Source organism: Vicugna pacos, chromosome 11 (assembly GCF_048564905.1).
Source record: "Vicugna pacos chromosome 11, VicPac4, whole genome shotgun sequence".
Classification (NCBI taxonomy): Eukaryota; Metazoa; Chordata; class Mammalia; order Artiodactyla; family Camelidae; genus Vicugna; species Vicugna pacos.
The window spans coordinates 49,688,587-49,700,814 of NC_132997.1; the positions used below are offsets into that span (position 1 = coordinate 49,688,587).

At 39.1% G+C, this 12,228-nt stretch overlaps 1 protein-coding gene across 2 annotated transcripts in view; it reads right to left on the minus strand.

The window, feature by feature from the left end:
• Positions 1-12,228, minus strand: part of OIT3 (oncoprotein induced transcript 3) — a 31,903-nt gene that overhangs the window by 13,393 nt on the left and 6,282 nt on the right. For both annotated transcript variants that reach the window (XM_031682283.2, XM_072971336.1), the window contains one exon: positions 9,333-9,455. In XM_031682283.2, coding sequence (XP_031538143.1) covers positions 9,333-9,455 — 123 coding nt within the window. The remainder of the gene's footprint in view (positions 1-9,332; positions 9,456-12,228) is intronic.

Here is a 12,228-nt window from a genome sequence, read left to right on the forward strand (position 1 = left end):
GGGTCATCAAATGGTGGCCTGCTACATGTTGTAAATAAAGTTTTATTGGCACATAGTCACACCCATTTATTTACCTATTATCTATGGTTGCTTTCTCACTACAAAGGCAGAGTTGAGTAGTTTCAACAGATTCTATATGGTCCACAAAGCCTAAAATATCTACTGTTTGATCTATGCAGAAAAAGTTTGCTGGTCCCTGCTGTAGGGGTAAAATAATAAAAGGGAATGGTTTCAAGTCATTTAAGATGCTCATGGAAAGATGTGAGCCAATTTCCAGTTATAGCTATAACTCTCAGTTCAATAATAGTAAAAACTATTTTTTCTTTGGAACATTAGTGAGTTAACTTGGGATGAATCAATTTTTGTGAAGCACAGAGAGAGGTTAAATTTGCAATGAATTAATCTTTGCAAAATTTAAGAGAGATTAGGCTATCACTTGTTAATAAGTCTGTATAGTTAAAAAGGATAAAAGGATTCCTATAGGGTTTTTTTGGTGTGCTATTTATTTATTTATTTTGGATAATATATTGGATAAACTTTATTTTTTAATTAGAAATTTAAAAAAATGAAGTACAGTCAGTTACAATGTGTCAATTTCTGGTGTACAGCACAATGTCACAATCATGCATATACATACATACGTATGTTCGTTTTCATTCTTTTTCATTAACCTATAGGTTTTTGAAATAGCTGAAAATGATATATGATGGTGTAGAAGAAAGCATAAAAATATGCTATAAGATGTTAAAATCAACATTAATAGGATTTTTTTCCTTAAAAATGATCTTCTTTAAGTCATTTAATTTCTCTGGGTCTCAATTTCAATATATGTAAAAGGAAGGGGTTGGACCAAATGTTCACTGAGGATATTTCCAGGTCTAAAACTGCAAAGCACAAAATAAACTGAAATTCTTAGTTGGCTTGAAGGATTTTAAGTCTCTTATGAGAATATACCAAAATGTTTAGAATGGATAGATCTGGCATGTGGGATTGTGGGTCGTTTATTTACCTTTCTTTTACTCCTCTGTATTTTCTTCTATGAACATAACTCTTTCATAACAAAACAGAACAATAAAAACTACTTAAAAATTAAAAAGAGCTTTTTGTTTTAAAAAAGAAGATATGCTGAGCGGAGGCAAGATGGCGGAGTAGAAGGACGCTTGTAAGTCACCCTCTCCCACAAATACACCAAGATCCACATCTACAGACTCACTCAGCCAACCAGAGCACCTGCGGAACTCCGACAGAACATCGCCCTCTTCAAAAGATAAAGACGCCAAAAATCTGGTAGGAGAAAAGGAAAAAAGAAAGAACAAAAGGCAAAGCAGCGCGGGACGGGTCCCGCGGGGAGGGAGCGGCAAAGGAGGACTGGCGCTCGCTTGCTGGGTCTCCCCTCTCCAGCCGAGAGGCCAGCGGGACGGAGGCCTCCGAGGCTCGGATCTGTACAGAGCAGCCCTTGTCTGACAGAACTAAGTTAAACGGGCACAGAGCGTCCCCCCGACACCCAGCCTGAAACGCGGGTCGGCAGCGGCGGGCAGGGCCAGGCTGCACAAGCCGGGCGGAGGACGGGGGCGGCTGCACGGAGGCAGCTCCGGGGGACTGCAAGGGGCTGGGCGCCGGGGCTGTGGGTGTTCAGGACAGAACAACCTGGGCCCTCCATAAAACAGCAAGGTTGATGTGCTCTCGGGGGAAGGGTACATACCCCCATCTCTGAAAACCCGCGGAAACTTTTCAGGGAAAGAGAGGCGGGGCCCAGGCACAGCCGCCATATTCTCTGGCGCTTAGCACCCAGGCGGGGGCAGGGGCGAAACCTGCATCCGCACTGAAGGGCTCAACAGCCTCAAGGGCCAGACTGAGACGGGCCTACAGCCCGGGGCAGGTGGGATCCTTCCATCCTGGTCCCTCAGAGAACTTGCTCCACAAAGACAAACAAGGAGCTGGGTCTTGGCTCGGAGCAGGGACGAGGCTGCCCCTCAGTCTTCCCCGAGCCCACCCGCGGAGCGCGCAGCCGCACAGAGCAGCGGAGCTGCAGGCGGCGCAGGCAGAGGGAGAGCGGCCCCCCCCGCCTGTCGGGCAGGAACACAGCCCCAGACCGAGGTGCTGGGAGGGGGCACGACCCGCCCTCCTGCCTGGCCAGTCTGCAACACCTGACTGCGGCATCCGGAGGGGCAGTGACCCGCCCGCCCACAGCAGAGGAGAGCTGCATCTGACCCCGTGTTAGGAGGAGGCGTGATCTGCTTGCCAACGGGTGCTGGGAGCAGCACAGAAGAGGGCGCCAATGGAGGGCCTCTGAAAACAAGCTGAGCTTCCAAAACAGGACGAAGACAGAAGGACTTAACATTAAAAGCACACAGACTCCAGGAGAACACCGACAACCCCTTTTTTTTTGTTGTTTTGTTTTTTGTTTTTTGTTTTGTTCTTAAATCTGTCTTTACCTGTTCTATTTTCAATTACTCTCTTAATTTTTACTTCTTAATTCATTTCTATTTCTCTTGGGTTTTGATATCCTGTTATTGATTAGACACAGGCTTTAAATACATCTATTCATCTCCCCACCTCCTTTTTTTCTTTTTTTTTTTTTAAAGATTTTAAAAGGACGTCTCAACCTGATTAATACTCTGCTTCAACTCGCTCTTCTATTATTCATTATACACTGTTTTCAAACCCTCTTTCTCCCTTCTTTTAAAAATCTTTCTCTCTCTCTCTCTTATTATTTCTTTCTTTCTTTTTTCTAAGTTCTATTCATAAATAGTCCTTAGATAGATAAAATCCTTAAGATCCAAAATAGACAACTGATACTCCATAAACCACAGTGCCAGAGAGGTATGAGCAAGATGAAGAAGCAGAGAAACCTTTCCCAATTAAAAGAACAAGAGGAATCCCCTGAAAGAAAGATCAATGAAATAGACATCGATAGCCTACTAGATCAAGATTTCAAAAAAGGAGTGATCAAATTGCTGAAGGAATTAAAAGAGATAGTGCTTAGAGAGATAAAATATGTCAAAAATGAAATTGAAGCTATAAAGAAGAGCCAAGCAGAATGGGTAAACTCATTGACAGAGATGAGGAATGATCTAATAGCTGTGCAAAGCCGACTAGTTAATGCAGAGGAACGAATTAGTGATCTAGAAGACAGGGCAATAGAAAGCACCCATTCAGAAGAACTACAAGATAAGCAAATAAAAAATAATGATAGTAGCATAAGGGACCTATGGGATAATATAAAGCGTCCCAATCTTCACATAATAGGGGTCCCAGAAGGGGACGAAGGATCAAAGGGGATTGAAAAGGTTTTTGAAGAAATCATGACTGAAAACTTCCCAAACTTAAAGAAGGAATCAGATATCCAAGTACAGGAAGCTCAGAGGGTCCCAAACAGGAAGAATCCAAATAGACCCACACCAAGACATATCATAATCAAGATGGCCAGAGTCAAGGATAAAGAAATGATTCTAAAGGCAGCAAGAGAAAAGCAAAGAGTGAATTACAAGGGAACCCCCATAAGGCTCTCAGCTGATTTTTCTACACAAACACTACAGGCCAGAAGGGAGTGGCAAGATATATTCAAAGCCCTGAATGAAAAAAAGATGCAGCCTAGGATACTTTATCCAGCAAGGCTATCCTTTAGGATAGAAGGAGAAATAAAGAGTTTCACAGACAAAAAAAAAGCCGCAGGAGTTTGGCAACACTAAACCCATGCTAAAAGAAATATTGAAAGGGCTATTCTAAATAGAAAAGCAGCAGGAGGCTACAGAAATGAGAAACTCACAACTGGAAAGGTGATAACTCATGAATTACAAATAAAGAAAACACGAAATTATAAAAGAAGACATACAAATCACTGAGAGTGGGAGAGGGAGGCAGGGAAATATAGAATTTTTTTTTCTTTCTTTTTAAAATTTTTTTAACAGTAGGATGGGTTTGAGATCATGTTATTATCAGTTTAATAAAAACAGGTATAGGTTAATAGATTTACAAAAAAGGGTAACCACAAGTCAAAAATTTACAAGGGAGTCACAAAAATTAAATAAAATCCATGATAATACAAAGGAAAATTACCAAACCACAAAAGGAAGAAGAAAGGAACAAAGAGGATATACCAATTCAACTGCAAAGATAAGTTCAAAATGGCAATAAACATACATCTATCATTAATTACTGTAAATGTTAATGGACTAAATGCTCCAGTCAAAAGACATAGGGTGGCAGACTGGATAATAAAGCAAGAACCTTCAACATGCTGCATACAAGAGACCCACTTTAGGGAGAAGGACACATATAGATTGAGAGTGAAAGGATGGAAAAGGAAATTCCATGCAAATGGAAAAGCCAAAAAAGCAGATGTTGCAGTACTGATTTCAGACAAAATAGACTTTAAAACAAAGGCCATAAAGAAAGATAAAGAGGGATATTTTATAATGATTAAAGGAGTGATACAAGATGAAGACATTACACTCGTTAATATATATGCACTCAATATAGGAGCACCTAAGTACATACAAGAATTACTAACAGAGATAAAGGGCGATATTGATGGGAATACAATCATAGTTGGAGATTTTAACACTGCATTAACATCACTAGACAGATCTTCCAGACAGAAAATAAACAAGGCAACAGAGAAATTAAATACTACAATAGAAAAACTAGATTTGGTGGATATTTTCAGAGCATTACACCCCCCAAAAATAGAATATACATTCTTTTCAAGTGCACATGGAACATTTTCCAGGATCGATCATGTACTTGGACACAAAAGAAACCTCAACAAATTTAAGAAGATAGAAATTATCTCAAGCATCTTTACTGACCACAATGCCATGAAACTGGAAATCAACAACAGAGAAACAAAGGAGAAAAAAAGAAAAGCATGGAGATTAAACAATGTTATTGAAAAAACAATGGATCAATGAGGAAATCAAAGCTGAAATTAAAAAATACCTTGAGACAAATGATAATGAAAGCACAACCACTCAAAACCTATGGGACACAGCAAAGGCAGTGCTAAGAGGGAAGTTTATAGCGATACAGGCCTTCCTCAAAAAAGAAGAACAATCTCAAATAAACAAGTTAACCCACCACCTGAATCAATTAGAAAAAGAACAACAAAAAGCCCCAAAAAGCAGCAGAAGGAAGGAAATAATAAAGATCAGAGAGGAATTAAATACAATAGAGATTAACAAGACCATAGAAAAAATCAACCAAACCAAAAGCTGGTTTTTTGAAAAAGTAAATAAGATCGACAAACCTCTGGCCAAACTCACAAAGAAGAAAAAAGAGAGAGCACAAATTAGCAAAATAAGAAAGGAAAATGGAGAAATTACAACAAACAAAATAGAAATACAGAATATCATACGAGAATATTATGAAAAACTATATGGAACCAAACTGGATAACCTAGAGGAGATGGACAAGTTTCTGGAAACATACTGTCCACCAAAACTGAATCAAGAAGAAACTGAACACTTGAACAATCCGATCACTAGAAAGGAAATAGAAATAGCAATTAAAAACCTCCCTACAAATAAAAGTCCAGGACCAGACAGCTTCACCGGGGAATTCTACCAAACATACAAAGAAGAACTCATACCAGTCCTTCTCAAACTCTTCCAGACGACTGAAAAGGAGGGAATACTCCCAAACTCATTCTATGAAGCCACCATCACCCTGATACCTCAACATACGCAAATCAATCAATGTAATACATCACATCAACAAGAGAAAGGACAAAAACCACATGATCATCTCAATCGATGCAGAAAAAGCATTTGATAAAATTCAACACCCATTTATGATAAAAACTCTCGCCAAAGTGGGTATAGAGGGAACATATCTCAACATAATAAAAGCTATATATGACAAACCTACAGCCAGCATAGTTCTCAACAGTGAAAAACTCAAAAGCTTCCCACTCAAATCTGGGACAAGACAAGGATGCCCACTATCACCACTCCTATTCAACATAGTCCTGGAAGTCCTAGCCACAGCAATCAGGCAAGAGAAAGAAATAAAAGGGATCCAAATTGGAAAAGAAGAGGTAAAAGTGTCATTATATGCTGATGACATGTTACTATATATAGAAAACCCTAAAAGGTCCACACAAAAGCTACTAGAGCTGATTGAAGAATTCAGCAAGGTAGCAGGTTACAAAATTAATGTTCAAAAATCAGTTGCATTTCTTTACACTAACAATAAATCAACAGAAAAAGAAAGTAAAGAAACAATCCCCTTTAAAATAGCACCCAAAGTAATAAAATATCTGGGAATAAATCTAACCAAGGAGGTGAAAGAATTATACACAGAAAACTATAAACCATTGATGAAGGAAATTAAAGAAGACTTAAAAAATGGAAAGATATTCCATGCTCTTGGATTGGAAGAATCAATATTGTTAAAATGGTCACACTGCCCAAGGCAATCTACAGATTTAATGCAATCCCTATCCAATTACCCAGGACATATTTCACAGAACTAGAACAAATAATAAAACTTATATGGAACCATCAAAGACCTAGAATTGCTAAAGCATTACTGAAGAGAAAGAAAGAGGCTGGAGGAATAACTCTCCCAGACTTCAGACAATACTATAGAGCTACAGTCATCAAGACAGCATGGTATTGGTACCAAAACAGACATATGGACCAATGGAACAGAATAGAGAGCCCAGAAATGAACCCACAAACCTTTGGTCAACTAATCTTCGACAAAGGAGGCAAGAATATACAATGGAATAAAGACAGTCTCTTCAGCAAATGGTGTTGGGAAAACTGGACAGCAGCATGTAAAACAATGAAGCTAGAACACACCCTTACACCATATACAAAAATCAACTCAAAATGGATTAAAGACTTAAACATAAGACAAGATACAATAAACCTCCTAGAGGAAAACATAGGCAAAACATCGACATACATTTCAAAACTTTTCTCCTAGAAGAAATAAAAGCAAGAATAAACAAATGGGACCTAATGAAACTTACAAGCTTCTGCAGAGCAAAGGAAACCAGAAATAAAACAAGAAGAAAACCTACGGAATGGGAGAAAATTTTTGCAAGTGAAACCGACAAAGGCTTGATCTCCAAAATATATAAGCAGCTCATATGACTCAATAAGAAAAAAATAACCCAATCCAAAAATGGGCAGAAGACCTAAACAAGCAATTCTCCAAGGAAGACATACAAATGATCAAAAAGCACATGAAAAAATGCTCAATATCACTAATTATCAGAGAAATGCAAATCAAAACTACAATGAGGTATAACCTCACACCAGTCAGAATGGCCGTCATTCAAAAATCCAAAAATGACAAATGCTGGAGAGGCTGTGGAGAAAGGGGAACCCTCCTACACTGCTGGTGGGAATGCAGTTTGGTGCAGCCACTATGGAAAACAGTGTGGAGATTCCTCAAAAGACTAGGAATAGACTTACCATATGACCCAGGAATCCCACTCCTGGGCTTGTATCCAGAAGGAAATCTACTTCAGGATGACACCTGCACTCCAATGTTCATAGCAGCACTATTTACAATAGCCAAAACATGGAAACAGCCTAAATGTCCATCAACAGGTGACTGGATAAAGAAGAGGTGGTATATTTATACAATGGAATACTACTCAGCCATAAAAACCGACAACATAACGCCATTTGCAGCAACATGGATGCTCCTAGAGAATGTCATTCTAAGTGAAGTAAGCCAGAAAGAGAAAGAAAAATACCATATGAGATCGCTCATATGTGGAATCTAAAGACTCATGGACAGAGAATACAGACTTGTGGTTACCAGGGGGGTAGAGGGTGGGAAGGGATAGACTGGGATTTCAAAATTGTAGAATAGATAAACAAGATTACACTGTATAGCACAGGGAAATATGCACAAAATGTTATGATAATTCACAGAGAAAAAAATGTGACAATGAGTGTGTATATGTCCATGAATGACTGAAAAATTGTGCTGAACACTGGAATTTGACACAACATTGTAAAATGATTATAAATCAATAAAAAATGTTAAAAAAAAAAAAGAAGATATGCTCATCCAACGACTAGCTAAAGAAACAAATATGTTTGGACTATACATAAAATTTAAGGGTTTCAAATACAAATCTTAATCCTAAAGTATAATTATTTGAATGTAATCTTCTGCTAAAATACTTTTCAGTTATGATTATTAGGTTTTAAAATTATATGAGGATTAACTACAATATTTCCAATATAATACTCATGGATAATTACAAATGTTCCTCATGGAACATTTCATTAATATGCAAATATGGGAAGATTATTGCATAAAATAAAATTTAAGGAGGATCCAGGACATTACCCTTATTCAATAAAATTTCAAGTACATTTATCTTATCATATAATCTGCAAAGAGTGGAGGATATTTTGGGGGGATCCCTCAACTCCCAGTGTCATCAGATTCAGACTCACTAAAGTGGAAGTGATGAAATTTTGGGAAAATTTGCAAGGGCAAATGTGCCTTAGAGAAGGATATTATCTAAGTTTTCTATCATAATAATAGATAATTTCTGCTTCAATTATTTGACATACATTACAAATTACTTTTTATTACTTAATTATATAAATTGTATACAGCATTTCTAGTATCAAAAATAGATAAGTTTACTTATCTCCAAAAATGGATTACTCCCAGTAAATCCAAAGCATACAAGTTAAAAAAAAAATGGCTTCATGTAAACCAGTTTCCCAAACTTCCAAGATGGTAAGACTCACCTATGGAACTTGGTAAAAACACAAACTGTAAGGTTTCTCCCACCCACTGACCAGAGACACCAGGAGACAGGCCTGGGAAGGGCCAGCTTTAAAAGCACCCGGGTGATTCTCCTCAGCAGGGAAGTTGGAGAAACACTGCTGTAAATAATTTGTTCTTCCACCTGCCTCTACTACTGTCTTGGTAGTACAAGTGTGCTCCTTGGATCCTCAGCATAGGCTTTACCTAGAAGATTTTTAGAAATGCAGTCTCTTCACCTGACCCCAGACTTACTGAATAAGAATCTGCATTTTAACAAGATCCCAGATGATTCATGGTCACACTAAAGTTTGAGAAACACAGAATACCCTATTTTTATTTCCCAGTGTGGCTCTCTGCCTCTTGCAAAATACAACAACTCCCTCCTGCTAAAGCTTGCAGACAAAATCTACACTGCACTCTGTCTGCAACAGGAGCATCCTCAGTGGCGATGAACCCCTGTGTTGATCCTCTACACAGCCAAACTGCTCTCTCTTCTAACGTTGGGCAGTTTCATGAACATCAAAGAATAAACCAGTGGCTTAGATGGGGTTATTGATGTGAAGCCCTCTTACCCATCTCACCTTCACACGTCTTGCCATCACTTCTTAGCACACGGCCAACCCCACACTCACATCGATATGAATTTTTGAGGTTTACACAGATCTCACTGCAGCCACCATTGTTTTGCTCACATTCATTTTCATCTGTAGAAGAGAAACCACACCATTTACATACTGCTGAACAACTCGGTCTTTCCCCAAGCCCCTTAGCAGGATCTCCGCATCTTTTGAGATCCTGTCCGTAGACTTTCTAGAGCCCAACTCCCTTGCTGGGATCCAGTGTAATCACTTCTATCAACCAGGTCTCCTCAACTGAGTTATTTGTCCATCTGCCCTCTTGGAGCAGCAGGCCACTGGTTACTGGCCAGTTCCCTCATAAGGGCAAAACTGTTGGGGAAATGAAGTTCCCTATGTTACCAGGGGTCACCTATTTGTTTGTGTTGGTGAGTCTCATTTTCTCCAATTTCTGAAGATTTGTTAAATAAATAAAACTTATAAGTCAAAGTGTTGAGGGGAGGATATAGCTCAGTGGTAGAGTGTGTGTTTAGCAGGTACGAGGTTCTGGGTTCAATCCTCAGTAATTCCATCAAAACAAACAAACATAACTACCTCCCCCAATAAAACTTTTTTTTAACTTTAAAATAAAAAAATAAATCAAACTGTGTTTTAAATGCATTAAAGGAATTTACATTACAGAAAGAAATGTCTGATAAAGTTTTTTTTGTGAGCCTGTCTTCTGTTTTAAATGAATGACGGTCCTCAAAATCTATTTTAAATATTGGAATATTGTACTTAAGCAGCGATTGTTAACCTTTTAAAAAATCTGATTAAAAACTATGGACTCTTGCTATAAAAAAATGCACAGTTGGCAACAAATGTCGATCCCCTTCCTTCTACAAAGAAAGGGGAGTTTGAGGAGCTACACTTGTCCTGGTTTGGATCTAGGACATCAACCAGCGACTAGGGTTTAAATATCCACAAGGTGACAGAAGGCATGGCCTTGGGTGCAGGAGAGGAGATGAGCTGGAATTGAAACCCTGCTTGATTTCAGGACCCCAGAAAAGGAATCCCCACAAGAGGGGGAGTAGAAGGACCCTGCTCTAAGGCCAGGGAAGCAGTAAGGAGCTCTCTTCCAGGGGCTCCAGGAGAGACAAAAGCCTTCATAAACAACAGAAACCCCAAGTCGGATAGGCCCTGCCATGAGTGTAGTATGAACTCATAATTTCCACGTGGTACGGGAATCTTGAAGCTGAGAAAGTGATGTAAGATTTGGCCTGGACTGGGGAAGCTTCTGTGAGAAAAACATTTGAAAAACAGTTCTGTAAATTGTTTCTGAAACCTGGTAATGAATGGAGTTCCACAGAAAAACAGTGATAACAGAAGATGGTTTGCCATCAACACTACACATGAGAAGACGGTCCACTGTGAGAAGGAGCTGACAAGATAGTGCGTGGGAGGCTTGGAACTGGAGAGAACAGAATAATCCAGAAAAATCCATAATACAAGGATTTAAAAAATAACCAAACAGACAGAACAAAGGATGGTAACCAAAATATAAGAAGTGTGTAAAAAGACAAGGCAGAATCGAAACCAAACATACAGAACTTGTAGAAATGGAAAGTACAGTGGGTGAGATTAGAATCTTCGTCTTCATCCAGGGCCCCTACTGCCTGGACAGTGGATGGGCAGAGGCCCGAGCAGCCTTCCTGGGCATGGCCACACTGGTGCTTGGGTCCAGCTTCTGTCCAAGGCCTGGACTGCTTACCTTGTGACTGATTTTTTTTTTTTTTACATGAGGGAGAAATACACTTTTACTCATTTAAGCCATCGTTATTGGGAGTTTATTGTCGTTTACAGCCTAACTTAGATACCCTGTGCTCCAGCAATTCCACTTTTACAGGTATGCTCTGGAGGAAATCTTACACATGGGGTAAGGTGTCATTTATATGTTAATTTTAAGAACACATGAAACAATGCTACATATTGTTATGGTTGCATACATAAATAAATAACGGAAGCATGAAAACAGGGACCAGGACACATACTAACTTCAAAACAGTATTAACACTAGAGGGTGAGAGAGGTAAATGAGATGGAGTGAGATGGCTTTACTCGTACCTGTAAACTTTTATTTTAAAAAAAAAGGAAGAAAATTTTAGCTATAAATCTGGGTACATGAGTGCCTGTTATATTATTTTCCTATACTTTTCTCTCTGCCTGAAAAAAATACATAATTTAAAATGAATAATTAAAATTGTTACCTTAAAAAAAACCCTAAAGTAACATTGACACATGCACATAAACACAAAACTTTGGCGCTAATTTTTGGGAATTCATGATCTCCCTGAAACCAATAGACAGACCCCAGGTAGAAACTGGGGGCTTTTCCCTATGTCCCAATAGGCAGGGAGACCCAAGATAAACTGTTAAGAGTGGTGTGTATGGTGTGTATGATATGTGACTTTTGGTTTAAAACAGGGCAATATATATATTTGTATTTTTACATTTGCCTGAAGGAGCCCTGGAAGGATACATATGTAAATAATGTAAGAGGTTACTTGGGACCGAGTTGGAGGAGGGGGAAATGGAACACATGGGGGGCAGACAGTTCAACATTTCACTGTATACCTTTCATGCTGTTTCATTTGGGAACCATTTAAATATATTACCTATTCAAAAGTTATATTAAAACGAAAGCAGCGAAGTGAATGAAAAACTCCTGCTGTGTACGTGTTGTGCAGTCTGAGGCGCTGGGGTGGGTGGTGGGGTGGGTTACAGGAACCATTGTCTCCTGTAATGCAGAACTTTTTGCTTGAAATCACAGTCAAAATCAACCACACAAGAGCCCTAACAGCTGTTACGGGAGGGCCTCACCATGCTCCACAGGATGGCCAGTGGGGCTCATTAAGGGGACTGA